The sequence below is a fragment of the Merops nubicus genome, unplaced genomic scaffold (genome assembly GCF_000691845.1).
Source record: "Merops nubicus isolate BGI_N331 unplaced genomic scaffold, ASM69184v1 scaffold16118, whole genome shotgun sequence".
Taxonomy (NCBI): domain Eukaryota; kingdom Metazoa; phylum Chordata; class Aves; order Coraciiformes; family Meropidae; genus Merops; species Merops nubicus.
In genome coordinates, this window is record NW_008623844.1 from 1 (window position 1) to 25045 (window position 25045).

At 53.3% G+C, this 25045-nt stretch overlaps 1 protein-coding gene across 1 annotated transcript in view; it reads right to left on the reverse strand.

Moving 5' to 3' along the window:
- Window positions 1-30: 30 nt before the first annotated feature.
- CTIF (CBP80/20-dependent translation initiation factor) overlaps window positions 31-25045 on the reverse strand; it is a gene marked incomplete at its 5' end in the record, with an annotated part of 32074 nt that continues 7059 nt past the window's right edge. Inside the window, 3 exons of the mRNA XM_008945216.1 lie at window positions 31-246; window positions 2412-2465; window positions 15230-15385. Coding sequence (XP_008943464.1) covers window positions 31-246; window positions 2412-2465; window positions 15230-15385 — 426 coding nt within the window. The remainder of the gene's footprint in view (window positions 247-2411; window positions 2466-15229; window positions 15386-25045) is intronic.

A 25045-nucleotide genomic window follows, 5' to 3' on the forward strand; every position in this document is an offset into this window, starting at 1 on the left:
TCATCTTCTCGTCCCTTCCCGCCCCGCCCCTCAAGCCGTCAGTTTTTGGATGGTTTTGTTGTAGTACTGCGTGATGGTGGGCGTCAGGGGGTTCCAGTTGTTGGCGTGCAGCTCGATGACCTCCAGCAGCAGGGAGCGTGTCAGCATGGACTCGGAGGGACACAGCATCTTGTCGCGCGCTGTCGCCAGCAGCTCCGTCATCATCTCAGGCAGCTGCTCCTCCAGCAGCCGGCCGGTGCTCTGCAGCTGTCAGGAGAAGAAGGGGTCAACCATCAGCCATGGTGTAGCGATCCTATGGGGCACTATCAACTCGACGTATTCACAGAATCATAAAATCACAGAAGGGTTTGGGTTGAAGGGACCTTTCAAGGGCGTCCAGTCCGACCTCCCTGCAAGGAGCAGGGACATCTGCAGCTAGAGCAGGGTGCTCAGAGCCCCATCCAACCAAGAGACCTTCTCCTAGAGGAGAGGACTTTTATATTCCACCCTGCTTATTGGAAAAATCTGCCTCCTCAGCTTGATCCAAGAGAATAAATCCAACCAGCAGTCAAAGAACTCATTTACTCTTCAAATACTACAGCAAATGCCTCCCTCTGCAAGGATTAGACAGCTTTAGTTAAACCTCTTGGTCATTAACATGAGTTTTTTCTCTTCTGTAAAACAGCAAAAATTACTTAAACAATGTGACGTGCTGGTTTTCATCATGGGAGAATCTACTCTGCTTTTAAATATATATACTTACATAAATATTATAAATCCATGCTAAAATATATATATATATTAAAAAAATAGTACCAGTAGGAAACAGGTTTTAAATCTGTGCCCCCCCCCCAGCTGGCTGTGGCCACGGGCTCAAGGCGTGGTGGCTTTTGAAGCCCAGAGCCACCCGTCGGCAGGTTCGGCTCCCGCCGACTTCAAAGGCGGCGACGCCGGATGGCTTTTGGGGAAAGAAAAAACAGAAAAAAACACCTAAAATAATAATAATAATAAAAAAAGACCAACCAATCCCACCTCAGAACTCAGGCTGTTGCCAAAACAGGGCCCGGGCTGTGATGTGGTTTTCCCGCCTCGCCCGGCCCGGCCCTCACGCGCTGATTCACCGTCGTCGGGGCCTCCCGGCCACGGATCCCAAGAAGCAAAGTCCTCCTGGGTGCCTACCAAGCCCTGCCCGCCCCCAGTCTGCCTTTCTACCCGTCGTGCTGCTTCTCTGAGGCCAGCCAAGGGTGGTTTTGTAAAAATAATGACTCTATGGAGAGCCTTCGTGCGGCCTAAGGCCTAGGTTGTCCCATTGAGAAGGTCCGAGCTTGAGTCCATCAACACAGAACCTGAACGTAGAGCTCCCCAAATTCCTAACCATGAAAATTCAGGTTCTCCTCCTGGGTTGTTTTGTTGAATTTCCACCATTCAGGTGGTGATTTCAATCGCTCTCTGCAAGCAAAGCATCCATTCCCATGGGCCAATCACCTCCCAAAAACTCATGAGCCTCTGCTGGACTTGTCCCAGTGTTCCTCTGGCAAGCTGCTGCTGGGCACAGTGAACCTCTCCGTGTCAACCACGGGGCAGCTTTTGCTCCAGTGCAGGTGGTTTTGGGTTTCAAAAATAAAAGCAGGGTGAGATTTGAAGGAACCAGGACGATTCAGTTTTGTGATGGGACCTCAGCCACTAAATATTTTGCATCCATTGTTGTGCATCAAAAGTCCAGTTACAGAGTCTCGAAGGGGTGGCTCTTATCTCATGGTGATGTCTTTTATCTACTCTGCTCTGGGGCAGTGCTGGGGCAGCTCTGGAGTCCTCAGCACAGCAGGGACAGGGAGCTGCTGGAGCGGGGCCAGAGGAGCCCCAGCAATGCCCCGAGGGGGGAACCCCTCTGCTGGGAGCCCAGCAGGAGAGAGTTGGGCTGGGGCAGCTGAGAGGAGAAGGCTCCAGCTGGGGAGACCTGCTGGGGGCTGCCAGGACTTCAAGGGGGCCTAGAAGAAAGCTGGGGAGGGACTTTTGAGCAGGGGCTGTTGGGACAGGACAAGGGGGGATGGTTTGAAACTCAACAGGGAGATTTAGACTGAAGAAGGAAGAAATGTTTGACCCTGAGGGTGGTGAGCCCCTGGCCCAGGCTGCCCAGAGAGGTGGTCCCTGCCCCATCCCTGGAACCATCCCAGGTGAGGTTGGATGGAGCTCTGAGCACCCTGCTCTAGCTGCAGATGTCCCTGCTCCCTGCAGGGGGTTGGACCAGATGACCTTTAAGGTCCCTTCAAACCCATATCAGTCAACCAATTCCACAGTCAACAATGCAGAGATGCTGCACCATTTGGGTGCTGGGTTTGGAAACATCTCAGAGCTGCTTAACACATGAATAGCCAAGGATAGAAGGGGCAAAGCAATGAGGACCAGGGTGGGTGGTGCAGATGCTTCCTTACCTCCATGGAGCAGCAAAGCACAGCATCTTCCTTCACATCCTGAGATTGCAACAACTGCAAAAGAGAGAAGACAGAGGTGGTGAGAGAAGCATGACCTCCTCCTCCCTCAGGACCTTCCTTCCATCTCTTCATCCAGCTTGGCTTTTGCCACTTCCAAAAGGAAAGGAGAGAAAATCAGAAAGAGGGGAGCAAAGGGATTGTCAACAGACAGGATAAATGGTGACACGATGCAGGGTTGCAGTGAAACTGTGGTGTCTTCAGTGCCCCAACTCTGCTCTCCATGAACTATGCTTTACAAACGTGAGCTTGTGAGAATGAACCTTCAAGAGAGACCCAAAATGTTGCTGTGCATGGCACAGGGTGGTGAAGGTGGATGTTCATCCCTCTAGCTTCAAGACTCAGGGCATGCATCGAGGGTCAACGGCTCTACCTGGCAACGGTAGAGAGCTCAGCACACCTCACCCCACTGACCTTCAAACCACAAGCAAGGACTCTTGAGGTTGGACCAAAAATACCCATTTTTCTTTGTTTTCATCTTTATGGCTCTGTCATGCACACAAAGATGCTGTTTCTGGTATTTTGCTGAAGCCACAAGAGAAGCCACAGCTGTTCTAGTGGGTTTTCAAGCAGATGAAACACTGAGATTCTCCATCAGCCAACAAACTGAGCTGGAGCACTATGAAAGACACTCTACCTAGGTAGAGATGTCCCTGCTTGTGTAGGGAGGTTGGCCCAGATGACCTCTAGAGGTTCCTTCCAGCCTAAAACGTTCTATGATTCTATAATTCTATGATTCTACCATGAGGTGATGCTGAGGGACATCGTTTAGTGGTGGACTTGGCAGTGCTGGGTTAATGATTTGGCTTCAAGATCTTAAAGGTCTTTTTGAAAAATGATTCCATGATTCCACCACCAATGGACTTCCGAGCCCTTTGCACTGCTCCCATGGACAGAGAAGATTAGATTTAGGTTGGAAAAATGTCTTTCCCAAAAGGGTTGTGCAAGGCTGTGCCAGGCTGCCCAGGGCAGTGGTGGAGTCCCCACCCCTGGAGGGGTTTCCAAGCCCTGGAGATGTGGGGTGAGGGACACGGGGCAGTGGGGACCTGGCAGGGATGGGGGAAGGGTTGGACTGGATGACCTCAAAGGTCTCTTCCAACCTAAAGAATTCCATGATTCTATGAGGCTGATAAAATGACAAGTGCAACACTTGAATCTGCAGCCACTTCTACTCCATCATCTTGGGCTGAAGAAGCCCTGCTGGCCCTCAGCTAACCCCTGTGTGCAGCAGGGAGTTGAGTGAACTCACTAAACACTGAGATAAAGGAGAAAAACTGAGAAAACTTGGCTTCATTAGGCCCTGAAATTCATCAGGGAAAGGCAAACTTTGGAAAAAGGGGTTGGACTCATCAAAACTGCCCATAAAAAAAACTGGCTCCACGGAACCAAACGTGCTCCAAAGTCAAAACCTTTAGTTAAAATCACAATTGGGATTCTCAGCCTTATCATCTCTCCATCCTACTCTCATGTTCTCCCGTTTCCTTTACAAATAAACACCTATTTGTTTACCACAAATGCTGGAAAACAGCTGGGAATCAAAAGATAATTTCAAGGAATTTTGGTTCCTCTCAAAGTTTTGTCTTCGCCCTCCTCTGTTTTCAGCAGACAACATTTTTGTTTGCTTTGAAGACAACGTTTACAGCATCTAGATGAGCGTGAGGCCCATCAGTTTTTATCTCACATGAGCCCAAAGGTTCAGCCAGGGTTTTGAAGACATGCAACAGTTCCACCCCCCACCTCCTCCCCTTTCCAAGTTTATCTTTCTGCTGAGTTGTTTGGAAAATGTTAGTTAAGCCCAAGCTCCAAGCTCTGAGATAAGTTCTCACACCCTGTTCACAGATTCTTTGAAAAAAAAAAAAAACCATGAGATTAATTTAAACCCAACAACAACCAGGGGAAAAAAAAAATCAATTAGGGACAAATATAAACAGGCAGCAGTCCAGAAATTCACTCCTGGGGTATTTAGCTCCCGAGCGTGGCATGGTTTGGAATGTCTCCAGAGAAGGAGACTCCAGAACCTCTCTGGGCAGCCTGCTCCAGGCTCTGCCATCCTCACAGCAGAGAAGTTTCTCCTCCTGCTCAGGTGGAACCTCCTGGGGGCAGCACAGGCTCCACCTTGTTCACTGAGGTGCCATGTGCTCCACTGCTCCATCAAGGCACCAGGAGACACCAGTCCCAAGGGCCACGGTCCAACCTCTGCCTGGTTTGGGCACTGAGGGCAGACAGCAAGAGTTGCTCTGCAAAGACCTGGGGTCCTACCAGTGATGTCCTCACCCACCAGTGACACCTTCCATGTATTTCTCCAGGGGTTCTTCATCCCCACCCACGAGCACCAGGCACCCTCAGCAGCGCGGTGGTTGCTTCAGGATGAGCACGGGGCTTCCCAAAGCTCTTTGATTCCCCCCCTGTCAGCCCTGATGGCACCAAAAATGGTGCAAATGCTCCGAGAAACTCCCACATCAGAACCCTTAATTTAACTCCTTCTAACCACTCCTCCCTGCTGTGTCCATCTGCCCAGATCCCACCACGGGCACCATCCCACCCTTCTCCACCGGGTTCCCACAGGGTTCAACCTGGCTTCTGAAGGTGGAGGAGGGAGGAGAAGAAGGAGCAGGAGGCAGAGAAGAGGGCAGGTGAGTCGAGACTCCAAAGCTTCATGGTTTAACCTGAAATCATCCCCCCGAGGCTGGGGTTGTCTACGAGAAAAACTTCCCTTTGCTCTCCAGCCGGTTTCCCCCGTATCGAGCCAAGCTGGGCCATGAAAGCAGAAGTTCCTGCTGGAAAGCAGACAAAGAGTCTGCTGGATTTCCTAAGAGAGGAGGCTGCGTGCCAGAATCTGCCCAGCCACTCACAGAACACCCAACTTCGGTTGTGAAAGGCTTCTCACTTTCGTTTCTGCTGCTGGCCAAGCAGCTTTGAAGACCTGGTGGAAGATATTTGGCTCCTCTTCTAAATTGCTGAGTTGGAGCATTGGGGGAAGGTCCTCTGCCAGGCCAGCGTGCCCAGGGCCTACAAGAAAGCTGGGGAGGGACTTTTTAGGATCTCAAATAACAACAGGACTGGGGGGAATGGGGCAAAGCTGGCAGTGGGCAGATTCAGGCTGGATGTGAGGAAGAAGTTCTTCCCCAGGAGAGTGGTGAGACCCTGGAATGGGTTGCCCCGGGAGGGGGTTGAGGCCCCATCCCTGGGGGTCTTTAAGGCCAGGCTGGAGGAGGCTCTGGGCCGCCTGATCTAGTGGGAGGTGTCCCTGCTCCTGGCAGAGGGGTTGGAACTGGGGGATCCTTGTGGTCCCTTCCAGCCCTGACAGATTCTGATCTGTTTTGGCAGAGGACTTTGGAGCCCTGGTGGCTCGGTGGTTGGACTTGATGATCTTGGAGGTCCCTTCCAACCTAAAGGATTCTATGATTCCATGATTCTATTTCCACTGGCAACCCAAACTGAATTGTTTGCTGCTGGAAGTGCTGAGTGTGGTGGGTGAGCTGCAGTGCCTTGGAGGAGGGCTTCTGGGTGCTACTGGTTTCTGTGGCATGATACTGGGACCTCTGTGGACCCAAAACCTGCTCTTCACAGCTTTGCAGATGTTAAACATCTGAAGTCCCATGGAGTGGGCATGCAACGGTGGTTGAGGGGGCAAAGAACCCCCAAAACTTCATGGAGAGAACCAGCTTGGACCTTCTAGAAGACCAATGGGTGCACAGGCACGTGGTGCAGACCACCAGGAGCAAGCCAGAGAGCTAAGCTGATGGGATTGACATACCCACCAGTATTTGGGTTGATGATCTGCTTTCTGAGATGACTTGGACTGCTGAGAAGCTCAAGTGCTTCCTTGGCATTCTCAGGGCTGCCTGATGGGCATCTCAGGTTCATCCATCCAGGTGGCAACATGCGTGGACATCCAGACAGCCTCGGGGGTGAAGCTCCAGCCTTGCAACCTCCCTGTGGTCCCTGCCCACAGGTGGGCTTTTCATCTCACCGTGGGTCACAAGGAGGTGCCTGCCAGTGTTCCCCTCACCACAGAGGAACCAGCGTGGGGCAAACACACCATCCAGGTGTAGCCACCAGCTCACCGGGGAGCAACCAGGCCATGGGTGAAAATGGAGACACATCTCAATTAGGAAGAGGGAAGAAAACCAACTACTTGTGCCACTTGGAGCTCAGGAAGAAGGAATATTCTCTACTTGAAAGGGTTTAGGAGAGATGGTGGTTGCCATCTGGTTTTTAACCTGAGGAACCCTCAGGGAGGGCCATGGTGGACTTTGTTCTCAACGAGATGGATCTGTTCCAGCCCTCTGGTTGGGATCATGGTGGAGATCCCCTTCAAGGGGGCATAGAAGAAAGTTGGGGACAGACTTGGTAACAGGGCCTGTTGGGACAGGACAAGGGGGGATGGTTTGAAGCTAAAAGAGGGAGCTTTAGACTGGAGAGAAGGAAGAAATGTTTGACCCTGAGGGTGGTGAGCCCCTGGCCCAGGCTGCCCAGAGAGGTGGTCGCTGCCCCATCCCTGGAACCATCCCAGGGGAGGTTGGATGGAGCTCTGAGCACCCTGCTCTAGCTGCAGATGTCCCTGCTCCCTGCAGGGGGTTGGACTGGATGGTCTTGAAAGATCCTTTCCAACCCAACCCACTCTGTGATCATCCCCTCCAACCAGGAGTGCTGTTAAGATATGTTGTCCTGCACTCTTGGTGGTCTAATGGACCAAGGTTGGGGAACTTCAGCCCCCCAAAACCCACTTGTAATCCCCACGGTCTACTAGATGGGTCCTCCTGGGAGCACAAGCCAGTTCTGCTGCACTTTGCAGGCTCTGCAGAAAGACACCAATAGCAATTTTCTGCTCTTCCAGAGGCCCCTCATTGACCTCGTGTCTCAAGTCTTCAAGGAAGATGAGTGAGAACCAAACACTCCCTCTGTTTCAGCATTTCTCTCTGGGCATCTGGTGAAGTCTTCAAGCCCACTGAAGAAGATGCAGAAGGTGCCACCAAACCATGTGTCTCATGGAGAGCTCCCTCTTCCCAGCTGCCTGACCAGGGTGGCCTCAGGCCGGGTGGGAAGCTGCTGACAGCAACTCTTCCTGCTCCATTAGGAAGAAGCCACAGCTGGTCCCACAAGCCCAGAGGAGGTCCACCCAGGAGGGAAGGAGCTCTGGGCTGGAGGTGCTTGCACCAGCATGGCTGCATTGAGAGCTGTGTCCATAGGAGGCACTTGACCTGATGTCTTTTGGACATTGAAGGAGTTTGTTTGGTGGGATCTACTCCTTTTATAATGAAGTTCTCAGCTGAGGAGGAGACTTCTGTTCTCCTATTACCCAACCACGACTCCCTGGGAGGATGGTAAGAAGAGATTAGTTTGTTTTTATTGCATTGAGCAAACCAAAATGTTGGTTATCCTCCTTCTCAGGCTCCTGAGAACTCAGAGATACTTCCCAGCAAATTGAATCAGGGCCAGAGGAACAAAACCCCCGTGCCCAGCCGTGGGAAACTCCTCCTCCTCCTTCCCACTGTAGACAAGGGAAACCATGAAACATGAGTCTCTCTTCCTGGATCTGCAACAGCACCAGAGATTCCTGTGAGGATGGAAACCATGAAGAGGCAATTACTGGAGACAGTGCTGAAGAAAATCTTGTCCCTCCTCGAGGCAGATGCTGCGACCCAACAGCGGCGGCTGCGGCTGCTGGCTGGAGGTGGACCCTCAAGACCTGAAGATGGGTGAGATGAGATGACCAGAGCCACCCAGCTTCATCCTGCCCGGCCGAAGACATAATAACCCTGGGAGCAGAGGATGTGATCTCATCTCCAGGGGTCTGGGGGAAACACAAAACGTGGAAAGAACCAGTGGCAGGACCCCCACGGGCTCCACCCTGGCTGGCCGGACGCTTTCCTGGCTCTGAGGAGGGACAGAGTGCTTGGTGGCAGACACAAATAGTTGTGTTTACATCCCATTAAAAAGGGTTTTTTGTTTTTTTTTTCTTTTTTTTTGGGAAGTAACAATGTCTGCTACGGAGGACGAAGGAGAAAAACAAAAGGCACGCGAGGAGGAGGGACCATCCTGTGAGATGGTATCGAGCTTCGTTGCTTTATCTGCCCTAATTGCTTCCTCTGCCTTCTCCGTGGGTCCCAGAGAAACAAGGGTGGCATTTCCCTTCCCCTGGCCAAAGAACACCACTGGACTTTTAAGGCTGGGACTAAACACGTCCGTAGCTTTCCAAGATACATGTCCCAGAAGGTGTTAACACCCCACAGAGCAGCTGGGCTCCCAGGAACCACGGAGCCCTCCTCGTTTTGCTAGGTCCTCACCTGCTCCTGAATCCATGGGACATCCATCCCGTGGTCCTAGAGACCAGACACACGTGCCTGTCCCTCCTCTTTGCAGTCCCAGGCTCTCCCACACACCACCTCCTGCCGTGGTTCTGGAGGACCAAGCACCCCACGCATCAGTGCTCCAAATCCCCAACTCTTCTTCCAGCTCTTCAGTCCTCCTCTTCTGGATTCCCACAACACTGACCCACTTGTTTGCTCTCCCCCTTTCTTTTTCTTTCCATGGCCACAGTCTCCTCTTTCTCCCTCCTTCCCATGCCTCCATCCCTCCTCCCTCCTTTCCCCCTACAACTTTCTCCTACAAAGGTTTGGAAAAACCCAAACACCAAATACCACTTGGATGGCAAAGTCCTGCCAGACGCCGTGGTTCTGGAGGACCACAGCACCCCACACATCAGTGCTCCAAATCCCCAGCTTTTCTTCCAGCTCTTCAGTCCTCCTCTTCTGGATTCCCACAACACTGACCCACTTGTTTGCTCTCCCCCTTTCTTTTTCTTTCCATGGCCACAGTCTCCTCTTTCTCCCTCCTTCCCATGCCTCCATCCCTCCTCCCTCCTTTCCCCCTACAACTTTCTCCTACAAAGGTTTGGAAAAACCCAAACACCAAATACCACTTGGATGGCAAAGTCCTGCCAGACTGGAGACCAAACCACCACTTTTTGCAGAACTAGACGTGGGGAGGGACTAGAAGGACACTTAGGACACCTCACTTGGAGGATCTGAGCCCCCCCTGCAGTGCTGGGGCAGCTCTGGAGTCCTCAGCACAGCAGAGCCAGGGAGCTGCTGGAGCGGGGCCAGAGGAGCCCCAGCAATGCCCCGAGGGGGGAACCCCTCTGCTGGGAGCCCAGCAGGAGAGAGTTGGGCTTGGAGAAGGCTCCAGGGAGACCTTCTGGAGGCCTTTTAACACTTCAAGGGGGCCTAGAAGAAAGCTGGGGACAGAGTTTTGAGCAGGGGCTGTTGGGACAGGATGAGGAAGGGATGGTTTGGAACTAAAAAAGGGAGATTTAGACTGGAGAGAAGGAAGAAATGTTTGACCCTGAGGGTGGTGAGCCCCTGGCCCAGGCTGCCCAGAGAGGTGGTCACTGCCCCATCCCTGGAACCATCCCAGGTGAGGTTGGATGGAGCTCTGAGCACCCTGCTCTAGCTGCAGATGTCCCTGCTCCCTGCAGGGGGTTGGACTGGATGACCTTGAAAGGTCCCTTCCCACCCAAACCCTTCTATGATTCCATGAAGCAAGTTCCCTTCTCCACTGAGGACTTATTTCCTCCAGTCAGACCTGGCCTTGTGGAGCTACCTGGCTGGAAGGATAAAGGAAAAACTCTTTTGATACCTTTTTGATCAAGGCAAACTTCTGTCTCATTCTCTAGCTGAATCTTGGAGGTCCCTTCCAACCTAAATTATTCTATGATTCTATGATCTTCAAAATCCCACCACCTCACAATTCTCTCAAAGACCCTTTCCCACCACAAAAGGCTGATGCTTTTGAAGAAGTGAGAAGGATTTTGAAAGAAACCAACAACCCCAAGGCTTTTAAAGCCAGGGTTTTCTTTTCCAAAGAGCACCACCCTCCTTGCTCACCTGAGAGCAGCTTGGAAGGTTCTCCTCCCCCTTCCTCTGAAGGAGACAGTGAAAAGGCAGTGCCCTCTTGAAGTTGAGACCTTAATTACCCTGCTGGAATAGTTTGCTAAATTACCCAGCATGGCCTCAGGAGATAACAGGCTCTAGGAGAAGGGAGGGACTCAGACGTGGGGGGAAAGGCAATTAGAGGAGGAGGATTTCTCCTCCCCTCCACCACCACCATCACCACCACCTCCACCACCACCACCACCCCCTGAGGCTTTTGGTTCACAGGGAAGGGATGGGAAGCCTGCCAAGGTTTGAAACCCTGCTGAAATGGGACCTGCCTCTGCCAAGCAGACTGGAGGCAGGAGGCAACTCCTGTGGAGGAGGAACTGTCCCTGCTGCCAGCCTGCCAGGTCTGCTCCCTTCCTGCTGGCTCTGGAGGGTTCATTCATCCCTCCTGGATGCTGCCCTCGGTCTCCAGGTTTGGTAAAAAGACCATAAAAGCTCCTAAAAGACCATAAAGTCTTGGGTCAGGTCAACACCCCCATCTCCCTGATGAGTGGTGAAGCTCAGGGAGATACCACCAGGGCACCCACAGCACTAACCCCCTGAAGCTGGAGGGATCTCCATGAATTGATCCCACAGCTTCCTGCACAAAGGAGTTTTGCAGTTTAATTGGTCTCTCTGTGACCAGCTCCTGCCTGGAGTTTGCTCCAAAGCCCCATCTGATGCACCCATGGGTGCTGGGAGTGGGATGGGTGCCACAGCAAGGCTGCTCCTTGTCACCCCTGGAATCCAATCCCCTTGTATCCAAGCTGGGACATCATGGGGGGACAACTTGAGCTTGGGCTCAGAGGGTTGTAGCTACTGGGTTACAACTGAGCTCCATGTGGAGGCCAGTGGTGAGGAGTACTGAGGCACCTGTCCTGGGACCTGCCCTGTTTAGCATCCTTCTCCCTGACCTGGAGGAGGTGAGGAGTGCACTCTTGTAAGGTTTATAGATGACACCAAGATTGGGGTCCACGTAGCGTGGTCAAGGAGCTGCCATCCACAGGATCCCAGCATGGTGGGGTTGGAAGGGACCTCTGGAGATCATCTGGTCCAACCCCCCTGCTCCAGCAGCTCACCCAGGGTCACAGCCAGGAGGGTTTGGGATCTCTCCAGAGCAGGACATTCCACAGCCTCTCTGGGCAGCTGCTCCAGGCTCCACCCTCACCCCAAAGAAGTTTCTCCTCCTGCTCAGGTGGCACCTCCTGGGTTCCAGTTGGTGCCCGTTGCCCCTTGTCCTGTCGCTGGGCACCACTGACCAGAGTCTGGCCCCAGCCTCTTGACCCTCACCCTTTAGCTCTTGCTCAGCATTGATCAGATCCTCTTTGAGTCTTTGCTTCTCCAGAGATGACTTTTCTCCTCACAGAGATGCTCCAGCCCCTCAGCATCTTCGCAGCATCCACTGGACTCTCTCCCGTAGCTCCTGAACTGGGGAGCCCAGAACTGGACCCAGTATTCCCAAGTTGGCCTCTACTAGGGCAGCATGGAGAAGGAGGAGAACCTCCCTGCACCTGCTGGCCACACTGCAGAGGGACCTCAGCAGGCTGGAGGAAGGATTCAAGAGGAACCTTAAACGTTCTACAGCCAACAAGCCCTGTGCAGGAGAAGAGCACAGGAGCATGGGCAAGGGTTGAGTTTGGGTTATCATGAGGGGTGAGAGGGGACAGAGCCCACCCTGTTCTTCTTGCTCTTGTGGGACCCTAACTAGCAAGGTTGGCATCCCAACAATATCCACTGAGGATGAGTTTGAGACACAAGAGAAGCCAAACCTCCCTTCACCACTCATCTACCCCAGCTTCTGCAGAGCATGACCACGGCCCCAAGCTGCCTATGATCCTTCCTTCCCTGAAGACCTCAGCCACCACCAAAAGCTGGGCCAGGTGCCTCAGGACCCAGTCCTAAACACCAACACAGGTCTTTGGGGTGCTCCTACCCCACTGATGGTTCAACTGACCTTTGCTGGCCCCTGGTCTTGACCCATTTGACCTTTGGTTCCTCTGCCCAAGGCCACAGAAAAGAAGAAATAAGGCCAGGTTGCAAGAACCAAAGTCCCTCAGTCGTTCTTCTGGTTTTAGTTGGTTTCTTTGGGGATGTGCAAGGTGAGGTGGGGCTGAATGTGGTCCTTGGTGTTTGGGCAGGGGACCATGGGGCAGCAAGGATGTCAGCACGTCCACTCCCCACCATCCTGGAGGGGCAGAAGGAGACGTACAGGGACAAATTTGGTCTGGTTTTGTGAAATAAAGTGAGGGCACTGTTGAGGTCACATGTCTCACAGGGCTAGGAGAAGACAGTGGGCCATCCCTCTTGCTCAGACCACCAAGCATGGAAGTCAGGACAACTTCCTAAAACTGCTAAAAGTGTTTTCAGCCAGCCAGACAAAAGACTCGTGGAGGAACATGGTCCTGGAAGAACTCACCACTGGTCCCATGTGAGGACAGGCAGGGCTGGAAGCAGCCAAGGGCCAAGCCCGTGGTGACCTGGCTGCAACACAACCATCCCTGGGGAGAACCTTTCCCCAGGAACAACGCCCTCTTCCAGCTCACCCTCAATTCCTGGAGGGGAAGAATAGGAGGAAAGCTCTTTCTTTGATTTCTATTTACCTTCATTGCTTTGTTCCTCTTTTCCCAGGCTCCCCAGATGGGATGGCTGCAAGAGTCCTCTGGTTCTCACCAGAGCAAAGGGGCTCTCATCTGCTCACCATCCAAACCCCTACCCCCAACCATCTTCAGTGCCAGTCTTTGGGCTGGGCTTGAGACCATTTCCCTCCCCCCAGTTAAACTGTGCACTCTTCCCAGCAGGAAAACGTGTTTCATTGAATCATTTTTTGGTTGGAAGAGTCCTTTAAGGTCATCAAATCCAATGGTTGACTCAGCACTGCCAGGTCCCCACTGCCCCGGGTCCCTCACCCCACATCTCCAGGGCTTGGAAACCCCTCCAGGGGTGGGGACTCCACCCCTGCCCTGGGCAGCCTGGCACAGCCCTGCACAGCCCTTGCCAGGGAGACATTGCTCCTCAGGACCAACCGCAGCCTCCCCTGGGGCAACCTGAGGCTGTTTTCCGCCCTGTCAGGAGCTGTGCAGAGCCAGAAGGTCTCCCCTGAGCCTCCTTTGCTCCAGGCTCAGCACCCCCAGCTCCCTCAGCTGCTCCTTCCCACCCTTGGCCTCTAGACCCTTCCCCAGCAGCTCCGTTGCCCTTCTCTGGCCACAGTCCAGCACACCCCTGTCCTCTTCTGGGTGCAGGTAGAAGAGCTCCCCTCCATCTCTTCAACCATGTCTACAGCCTGGCTTTGGTTTTGGCAACCATCTCAGAACCTGCCACCTATCACTGCTGAGATGTAGGTGGTCTCATTCTCCTGGGCTGGCCTCGTGTGTCAAGATGAGCTGACCAAAAATAGTGACAAGACAAAAAACCAGCCCAGAGGCATGGGATAGGAATGGTGTGAGTCAAGGTCACAACCCTGCTGAGCAAGAAGCCACAGATCAACCATTTTTGGGGCAGGCTCACCCATATCAGCTAAGCTAAGAGTCTTCTTCTCTGACAAATACCACCAGGACAGGGCTCTCCTGCTGTGGAACTGGGTGATGTATTAAGAAGCTTGATAGAATCAGCAAAGGCTTTTTATGGAGCTGCCCTGCAGCCAAAAAAAAAAGCCCTGCTAGGTGAACATCATGGTCTTCCAGGCACCTCTAGATGTCTACCACGTCCCCAGGTACCAGCCAGGTGACAGGAGGGACCGTGAGGGCAGAATGAGGGCTGGGTTGTGTCACGACTGTGATGGGAAACAGAGAACAGGGACTTGGTTAGACACCAAGATCTTCCCCAGGAGGTGACACATGCTGCTGTGGGCAGAGGTTTGGGGGAAGTTGGGTTATTCTCAGCATCCTTCTCCCACCTCCTCCTTTGGATATGTGTCTCCTCACGACGCCCAGAGTCTTCCACGCTGCTCCAGTCACCATCTGTGAACCCTACTCACAGCACTGCTGTGAAGACAAAGATGTTTACAAGGTGAACTTCCCACACGTGGGGGAAAAAAAAAGTCATCTTATGGGTGGGATTTTCTTCATCCTTCCCTTGCCCGAGGTTCTAGCAGAGAACTTCTTTTACAGAGAGTTCTTTATGGCACTGCTGATGATTTGAGAATCACAGCTCCAAGGTGACGAGGCAGATCTTTCAGAGAAAGTCTTCTGCAGAGAGCAGCAGGACATAAAACCATCTTGAAAACAGGATGGGGGAAAGGCCCCTCCTGCTCTACTGAACTTGAGTTGCCTTTTGTGTTGGTCCTCACCGAGGTTTCTGCCACCACCTTGAACCACGGGGAGCTCAGGATCTGAAAGGAGCTTCTCAGGAACTCAGGCTTTGAAATGTCCCTGACCTTGGTGGCAGGGCTGGGTTTCTGCTGCACTAGGTGGGGAGTAAAGACATCCAGGACCCCACCTCTCTCCCTCTTTCCTCCCCATCATCTTTCTCATCTATTCAGGTGGCTCCATCTGCTTTTATGAAGCTTTTTAAGGCCCTTTGGTGGGGATTTTTCCAACGTTGGGATATACAAACTCAAGGTTGGGTTTGCCAACCCAACTGTTGGGCTTGGAGAACCCTTGGACAAAGGGGTCTTGCTCTGAGCACGAGCAGAAACCCAACATGGAGGAAAACCCCACTTATCCTTGCAGATGTAGGCACTTTTGGGGTGAGGGACGTTGATGGTGGCAAAGCAAACCTCTAGGAATCCTCGAGCAACCATCTACGAGCTCCTCAACACTGAGACCCAACGGTGGAGGAGGACAAAGCCTGAAGGCTTTTACCTCCTCTATGAGGCAGATAAAGACTCAAAAGGGCATTTACCTCCCTGAGGCAGGTGTAGATGGGGCAGACAAGGACTCGAAAGGGCTCTCCGGTGCTGCTCCTCATGGTGCCGAAGACCTCGCAGAGGAAGGTGATGAAGCCCAGCCAACGCTCCACGTCCCGCTGCTGCAGCTCCTCCCGCATGGTGAAGTCCTTCTGCAAGAGGGACAGAGACAACAGGCCTGCATCAGCACGGCCACCACCCCAGGGGACAGCCTGGAGCTCCTCTAGAGAGGCAACAAGGAGGAAATGGAAAGTGGGGGAGGAAGTCCGGCCAGATTGACTCTGGAGATGACTCAAGGCATGAGGAGGGCTTGGGATTTCAACACAGGGAAGCCACCAGGAGGAAGGTGTTGTAGAAACCTCATCAGCTTCTGCAATAACTGTGGTGGGTGGAGATGGTGTCCCCCCTGCCCTGCCCTCCCCCCCAGACACACACGGGGCATCTTCTCTGTAAGCACGGCCGAGACTGAATGAAACCAGCAACAAAGAGGTTAAGGAGGTTACCACTGGGGAGGCCGCACCTCAAATCCTGGGGTCAGTTTTGGGCCCCTCCCTCCCAGAAGGACCTTGAGGGGCTGGAGCGTGGCCAGAGAAGGGCAACGGAGCTGCTGGGGAAGGGTCTAGAGGCCAAGTGTGGGGAGGAGCAGCTGAGGGAGCTGGGGGGGCTGAGCCTGGAGCAAAGGAGGCTCAGGGGAGACCTTCTGGCTCTGCACAGCTCCTGACAGGGGGGAAAACTGCCTCAGGTTGCCCCAGGGGAGGTTGAGGTTGGCCCTGAGGAGCAATGTCTCCCTGGCAAGGGCTGTGCAGGGCTGTGCCAGGCTGCCCAGGGCAGTGGTGGAGTCCCCACCCCTGGAGGGGTTTCCAAGCCCTGGAGATGTGGGGTGAGGGACACGGGGCAGTGATGGACTTGTCAGTGCTGGGTTAAGGGTTGGACTTGATGATCTTAAAGCTCTCTTCCAACCAAAAATTCTGTGATTCTACGAAATGAACCTCAGGGGACACACAATGAATGCCCGTGGCCATGCTGGGCTTGGTGGTCCAGGTGGCCCTGCCCAGCCCATTCATTCCAGTAACTTCAGCAGACCCAGCATTTGGCCAGTAGCATCCTAAGGGCCTGGCTGCTCCCTGGGCTCTCATGACACAACAGCAGAGACTGGCTCCTTGCCCAAGCAGAAGAAGATGAGGGCAGCCTGGGCTTGGCATTAAAAGGTCACCCTGCTCCTGAGCTGTTGGTTGCCATGACCAAGGATTATCCCAGTGACGTGATTTATGGAGCAACATCAGGAACAAGCGTGCAGGGAGATACCAAGACCTCCAGCTGGGGAGAAGAAAAGGGGTTTGCTTGAAGGTTGGAGCTGAAAAGGGACGTGTGTGCTGGCAGCACGTGGCAAAGGGCAAGAGGGAAAAGCAAATAAAAGCCCTTTCTAGAGGATGGCACCACGCTCAGAGCCAAGAGGGTTTCCCCAGGCTCCCAGCAGGGCTGCAGAACTTCTTGCAAGATGTCCCACGTGCCTTTGTTTGTCTGTCTCCACGGAGACCTTGCCTTGGTCTTCAAAAGGAGCAGCCACTAGACAGGGGAAAATGAAAGCAGAGGACAAGTTCCTTCTCAACACCGCCTGTTCCTCCTGGGAGGGGTTGCACAACATCCGAAAAGCAGCAGCTAAAGCAGCTCCTTTTTCTAGCTTCTTCCTCTCCTTCTACTCCTCCTGCCCAAGGTTGAAGGGCTTTGCTGCTGCCAGGGCTGCAGCTGCCCTCCTGCAAAGCCTGGGAGATAAGAGAAGCCACCACCCCCCCCAACCCAGTCACAACACACGGGGGGGATGTCGCTTCTGAAACGAGCTGCTCAAGAGAAAGCTTCTTCCAGGCTTCAGGGATAGCCTCATGCCCCAACTGGATGGGGAGAAGATGTCAGATGGGAGCTATTTAGCTATTTTTTTTTATATAAAAAGGGGGAAAAAAAATCTATTTGCCTCTGGAGGAAGATTTGTAATGAACTGAGGTGCTTATGAAGCACCCAGCGATGACTAATTCCTCTCTACACCCCTTTGATAAGGAAATGGCCCAACTGTGTCTGTGACTCCCAAGTCAACCTGCTGCCAAAATCCTCTTTGGGGCTTTTCAGCCTCTCCAGACTTCATCCTTTCCTGTTCCAGCCAGTCCCAGGGGGGTGGTGGTGGTGATGGTGGTGGTGGAGGAGAGAAAATGATCCCAAGGTTACCAAATGATTTGTCCTGGAGTTTTCACTTGCATTTTAATTCTGAAAAGTCCAAACAGAAATGATCTCCTGACCTTCTGAGGAATTCAAAAACCAAGTGAGAACATCCTGCACCCATCTCCAGCCTTGGCCACCCATAAGGTCACCAACCTGCCACCTCTGCCCTGGAACAAAAAGCACCCTTTGAACCTTAGAGCTCTTCCTTGATGCCCCAAGAACTCTCCACCCCCTGGAGCTGGGTTGTCTCCTGCATCTCGGTTGGATGTGACAATCTTGAAGGTCTCTTCCAACCAAAATGATTCTAGGATCCTATCTCACACAGCATCCTTCCTGGCTCCAGCCTTGGAGCCATCCTACCCTCCTAGGAGCCCCCCTTGTCCTGCCTAGAAAGGTCCCCACTGATGTGCCTGAGGAGCTGGGCCATATTTTGGGATCCCTGGGGCATGCTGGGAAATCCTGAGCAGTTGAGGATGACCACAAACAATCAAACCAACCAACCAACCAAAAAAAAATCCATAAAACAGCCACCAAACCAAACCAAACTCATCAAGCCAGGGATGGGAGCTGGGCAGGAAGGGAGGCCACCACCCAGCACCCATCCTTACAGCCCCTGGTGGGTGATGCCACCCAAGAAAGACATCAATGATCCCTCTGCCCTTGCAAAAGAAAAGGGACTGGGGTCCTCTCCCAACCTCCCCCCTCCCCAAGTCCCCAAAAAAAAGCTTCTGCAGGCTTTGATGGACCTCCATGAAGGACAAGGAGCAGAGGATGGAAGGTGGGAGGGCTGCAAAGGTCATTGTGAACATTTTCACCCAGAATGGGACATCTCAGTGGGGATCATTTTGCTCCACTTGCAAAAGGTTGGTCTAAATTTCACACCAGGGCATCGTTTGCATGTAACCTCCAGCATCCTAGAATCCTTTAGGTTGGAAGGGACCTCCAAGATCATCAAGTCCAACCATTGAGCCATGAGGGCTCTAAAGTCCTCTGCTAAAGCAGATCAGAATCTGTCAGGGTTGGAAGGGACCACAGAAGGATGAGGTGAGACTGATCCCTTTGACAAAGTAGGAAAAGCACCTTCCCAGAGGCAGGAGTTCCATTTTTTTGGACCATGTCTACCTACAGGTGAGACCTGCTAGGAGCTGAACCTCCACGGGAGCTGGATTTGCAGCACCAGGTCTCTCCTGAAGCCTCCTGAGATACCAATCTCCTTTGGCCCAGCAGGGCAGTGCTACACTGGTGTCATGGCACCACCAGAGGTGGCCTGGGGAGCTTTGCCCTTAAATTGGGCCTTCAGACAGCAGGTTTGACCAGTACCACAGCACAGGCAGATGGGCAAGCCAACAGGAACGCCGCCCACGTAGAGGTGTCCACCTCCCTTGTGGTGTCCACTCTTTGAGGAGATCACTGCTGTCATCCAGATAATTTGGTCAATGGAGTTCCAGGTGCAGATCACCTGGTTGCACATCACCCACGCTCCTAACAGGACGGGTGACCCCTCATGGAGAACGTGGAGAGGACCTCAATCCTTTCTCCAGAGGGATGAGCCAGACCAAGAACTTGGGAAAACAAAGAGTGGGCTCAGCAGAGAACAAACCCCACGTCCCACCTGCCCGGGGCACATCTGATGGAGCCGTGCCCTGACCCACAGACCTCTGCACCACCCAGGAGAGAAGCCTTGAGGAGGTTGAAGAACGTTGAAACCAGACGGTCGGGTCACCGCCCTGCCCAGTGAACTTTATTTGCTCTGGAACTGCCTCCTGGAGTTCTATAAAAATAACTTCTGGATTGGCTTGGCCCATGCTTGGGTGGTGATGTCAAGGCAGTCAGTGAATTCTCTTTCATCAGTTTGGTTGTATTTTTAACCATCAATTGTAGGACTAATTTGGGGGTGCCTTGGCCTGTAGATAATCTGGGCGTGTTCCCTGGATGACCTTCCTTCCCAGCCTAGAGTTTAAAATAAAATGTATTTATACCAGGTAGCAGGGTTGACTTCCCTTCCCCGGCCTGGTTTGGGAGAGGAGATCATTGGGAAACCACGTGGCAAGCATGGGGATGCCAAGGGGGTCTCCAAACAGGTCTCACGTGGGACAAGTTTGGGCCAGAAACCTGCAGGCTAAGCACGTTCATCATGTTGGGCCTCACCATGCCTCAGGGGTGGGCTGTGTTCATGCATGGTAGGGATGGGTCATGGTTCAGTCCACCCTCTGACATCTTTTCTAAGCTTGGATGAAGCTCCTGCCATGGTTGGAAGTAGAAAGTGCCTTCACCTTGGAGCTCTCCACTCTTGAACGCAAGAGAAACTCCACTGCTCATCACAGTTGGCCTTTGTTGGCCCAGAGATGAGACCTCTCCAAGACCAGGATCAAGCTAGAACAGCTAAGAGGACTGGCCACTCCATGGCAGAGGAGTAAAATCCATCCTCTACCATTTTTTCATAACATGATAGAATGTTTAGGTTGGAGGAGACCTTTCAGATTGAGTCCAACCCTTCCCCCATCCCTGCCAGGTCCCCACTGCCCCGTGTCCCTCACCCCACATCTCCAGGGCTTGGAAACCCCTCCAGGGGTGGGGACTCCACCACTGCCCTGGGCAGCCTGGCACAGGCCTGGGCAACACTTTTGGTGAAGGGTTTTGGTGGGGCAGCAGAGTCAAGAGGGACAAGAAGCAGCATTTTGCCATCAGATCAAAGCACCTCGCTCTCCAGCCCAGAGAGCTGCAGCCAAAAATTCCTCCCTTGGGAGCTCACCACAAGACAAGTCCTAAATAACTTCTCCTCAGATCTGAGCCCACCAACTCCTGGTTGGTCAGCAGCAAGCTAAGAGGGCAAAAGTTGAGTGTGGGATAGAAACGAAGGTTGATTTAAGCATCTCCACCTTCTGATGGAAAGAAACCCAAGCCCAACCCAAAAGACACATTTGGGCTTGTTGCTGGGTCAACACGAGGCTCTTCCTCTGCTGTTTACTTGGTCATTGTCAAGGAGGCAGGAAATACTGAGTCAGAAATCCTGCTCAGACAGAAACATGGAAGGTTTGGAGATGAGGGAGGGAGGCCACCCAAAATATTTGATCTTACTGGCAACGTCCTACCAAAGCTTGGTTTGAAACTAAAAGAGGGAGATTTAGACTGGAGAGAAGGGATGTTTGACCCTGAGGGTGGTGAGCCCCTGGCCCAGGTTGCCCAGAGAGGTGGTCGCTGCCCCATCCCTGGAACCATCCCAGGGGAGGTTGGATGGAGCTCTGAGCAACCTGCTCTAGCTGCAGATGTCCCTGCTCCCTGCAGGGGGGTTGGACTGGGTGACCTTGAAAGGTCTCTTCCAACTCAGACCATTCTATGATTCTGAGAAGCTCAGGAAGTGCTGGAGAAACCTTTGGCTGCAGCAGGGAGTGATCAAACACCTCTGTCCATGGATGCTCAGGGTCTCACTGATTGCCTCTGAAGCAGAGCTACCACCCACAGCTTCACCAAGAACATCTCACTCCACATGGCCACCACCACACAATCTCCCTTGCTGCACCAAACCACTGGGGATGGTGGGACATGAGATGGGACCATCAGCTCTTCCACGGGCTCTGCTGTCTCTCCAAACACCTGCAGCAACACTCTGACCTCTCTGCTTGCACCCTGCTGACATTCCCTGAGGACCCAACCCCCCCGAGATGCCACCACACCATCCCTACACCCACCACAAGAGCAACAGGACCAAGGAGATCGAGATGCTGGAAGAAAACCTCCTTTGGGCCAACACCTTCCACGCAGGATGGGGGAAGAGCAGCACAGGAGGCTGAGGCTTCTTCCCAGTCCTGTGTGGGCTCCCACCAGCTCTGCACCCTGATTGCCCAACTGCCACATGGGAAGGATCTACTCCTCTTCCTCAGCCAAGTGTTTTGGGGTGTGTGTGGCCGAGACATGCAAATCAGGGCAATTATTACTCCAACAAAGGACCTCTTGACATCTAAAGGAGATAAAGCCTTTCAATTACAGATGACACCCTGTGCCCAGCCTCGCCAAGGTCCTGCCTTCACCCAGCCATGAGGCGTGTCACTCCCATGAGCTTTCACCATGTGGTTTCCTCCAAGCTGGATCTGGACCAGGTTGAACGTGCCCTGGCACCTTGGGGTGTTCTGGTGGCATGGGAAGGGGTGGAAATCCTACTGATGGCCTTCAGAGCAGACCTGCTTTCGTGATGGCCACAGTGCTCTGAACGTTTCTGATCACAGAGGTCTCCAAAATGCATCATGTCCCTCTCTACCCTGCCCTAGGGAGGCCACCTCTGGAGTACTGGGTCCAGTGCTGAGCAGGAGCTAAAAGGTCAAGAGGCTGGGGCCAGATTCTGGTCAGTGGTGCCCAGGGACAGGACAAGGGGCAACGGGCACCAACTGGAACCCAGGAGGTGCCACCTGAGCAGGAGGAGAAACTTCTTTGGGGTGAGGGTGGAGCCTGGAGCAGCTGCCCAGAGAGGCTGTGGAGTCTCCTGCTCTGGAGAGATCCCAAACCCACCTGGCTGTGACCCTGGGTGACCTGCTGGAGCAGAGGGGTTGGATGAGATGATCTCCAGAGGTTCCTTCCAACTCCTACCATGCTGGGATGCTGTACTCTGATTCTGTGAAGGTCCAGGTTACCAGAACTGTGACCATCACCCCGTGGGCACCTATCCAGATAACCAGAGCCAACAGGAGCTGCGGGTACTTCCTGTGTCTCCAAACACCTCAAGGTGACCAAACGGGTGGTCACTTGAACCTCCTGCCCCCTGGTATCCCCATGATCACTTTGTTTGGCTCCAAATCTGAGATCAGCAGCAATTACCCATCGCACGTGGGTGTCTCCTGCCTTGAGCCAACGATGTCTCCTGAGGTCCTCAGGGGCTGCAGAGGAGCAAGGAGGTAATTCTTGATTCAGCTGAGGTTTAAAGCACCCAGGAGGCAACATAAGGATGGATGTGCAAGCAGAAAAGCATTGCTGTGAACTTAGGAGATCACAGGATGGTAGGGGTTGGAAGGGACCTCTGGAGATCATCTAGGTCTTGGAGTGCTACCTCAGTGGAAGCTCTGAGATGGGGGGTTAGAATGAGATGATTTTCCAGGTCCCTTCCAACCCAAACCATTCTATGATCTGGCAGGTGAAGCAGCATGGGCTGCACACCATGAAGGACAAAGGAGCCATGCACGGAGCAGAAATGCTCCAGAAGAGGGTGGGATGCTCTGGGAGCTCTGGTTGACCTTCACCAGAAGATGTTTGGCAGCACCTCCTCCAGGTGACAGAGTTCTCTTCCTCATGACTTCATTTTTGTTGCCACCCTTCCTCTCTAGCACGTGGGTGCCCGGGCACGTGCCAAGGTGCCAGCTCGGCTGGAGAACATCACTTTAGCACAGACTTATGGGATGGCAGAGGTTGGAAGGGGCCTCCAACCTCAGCCTGGCCCTGCAGACCCCCCTGCCAATGCTGGTTGAGATGGATGGGGATGGTTTGATGGGCAGTTTTTAAGCCCTTCCCTGCATCAGGGTGAGGTGTGACCCCAAAACCATCCTCAGCATCTGCTCAGAAGCTACTTCTGTGCTTGAAAAAGTGGCCAAATTGGCCCAGGGCCAACTTGAGGATGGATTCTGCTTGCAAATGCTGCAGTCTGAGATAGAACCATAGACTGGGTTGGGTTGGAAGGGACCTTTCAAGATCATCTAGTCCAACCCTCTGCCACAGGCAAGGACACCTCCCACTAGAGCAGGTTGCTCCAAGCCCCATCCAACCTGGTCTGGGACACCTCCAGTGATGGAGCATCCACAGCTTCCCTGGGTGACCTGGGCCAGGGTCTCACCACCCTCACAGGGAAGAACTTCTTCCTCATTTCTGATCTAAATCTCCCCTCTTCCAGTTTGAAGCCATCACCCCTCATCCTATCACCACAAGCCCTTGGGAAGTCCCCCCACCAGCTTTCTTGTTGGCCACTTTCAGATACTGGAAGGCCAACAGTGAGATCTTGCTCTCCAGGCTGACCAACCCCAACTCCTTCAGCTTGTCCTCACAGTGGAGGTGTTCCAACCCTTGAACCATTTTGGTGGCCTCCTCTGGACCTGTTCCAAGAGGTCCATGTCTTTCCTGAACTGAGGACTCCAGACCTCCACTATGGCCAGAGACCTTGGCCTTCTCCTTCAAAAGAAAGCAAAAGAAAAGAGAACTACAGATGTGTGAAGACACAATGGGTGGGAGAACATGGTGGGTCCAGTAGGCAGCAGGTCAGATCCATCTTGAGATGGTTTCTCCCTTCATCTGCCCAGAGATGGAACCACGTGGGTGAGGAGGGACCTGGAGGAGTTACAGAGATATTCATGGTACCCAGAGTTTGTGTCAAGTTTCATACCAGGACCCTTTCCAAAATTCTTTGCTGACCCTCCAATGCCTCCAAAGCTCCTGGAGGAGCTGAGATGACCCCAAAAAACCTCAAAAGATAGAGAAGTGGAGGAATCCCATCAAAGCACCACTTCAGAGCCATCAAAGCACCACTTCAGACCCACCAAACGAAGTGGACCGAACCAACTTTTGCCTTTCCTTCATCTCCTTCTTTCCAGCAGGAGAAGATGAGGCTCTGCAAAATGAAGCCCATGGGGGAGGTGAAGGGGATGTGGCCTCCACGGCCTCCAAATCCAGATTTTGACACCCAAACCCACCCAGCAGTGAGAAAAACTCACAGTGTGGAAGTCCCCAGGTTCTCCAGGAGGTTGGTCCATCCTACCCTAGGGTCCATCAACCCTAGTGAAGTGACTGGGGGATGGTGGGGGTTGCAGGATGGGTTCCAGGCATCTCAAAGGTCTTGGTGAGGTTCCGAAAATCTTATCCCCAGCTGAGGTGAAGGGAAGCAGCTGAGATCAGGGCTGCAGCAGCCTCAGCTGGACTTCTCCTGGAGCAGATGGCCTGGCAGGAGGTTGTCTTAGGCCAGCTGAGGCTCTGGGCTGGCAGGAACATGCTCCCACATCCCAGGGTTGGATTTGGGCCTTTCAGAAGGTGGAGAGCTGGAGGTGATGCCAGTCTAACCTGGTCTGAGGGGACCTCAACATAGAAGTGACCCTCTTGCTGCTAGTGTTGTGGTGGAGAGAGGTCCTCAGGCATGTCCTCACCCCTCAGTCAACAGAGAGATGGATTTTGAGGTTGCTTCTTCTGCTGCTGCCTCTCCTACCAAAGCCCAAGGGGGACCCTGCGTGGGCCTGAGCATCCTCACCCACCAGCAGTGGCAGGAGGAGGTAGAAGCCCACCCACAGGTGACCTCCTGCCTGGATGTGGCCCAGAGGTGCAGGTTGAGCAGTCTCCAGTCTCCATCTAGAGCCTGGTGGAGCTTCTGTTCCATGCTGCTGCCCACCCACAGGGTGTGCACAGGTCCCACCACCCAAAGCCCCCTGGTCTGAACATCCACCCTCATCCAGATGGACCTGGACAAGCTGGAGAAGTGGACCTGTGTTAACCTCATGAGGTGCAACAAGGCTCTGGGGAGACCTTCTGGTGGCCTGCCAGTCCTTCAAGGGGGCCTAGAGGAGAGCTGGGGAAGGACTTTTTGGCAGGGCCTGTTGGGACAGGACAAGGGGGGATGGTTTGGAACTAAAAGAGGGAGA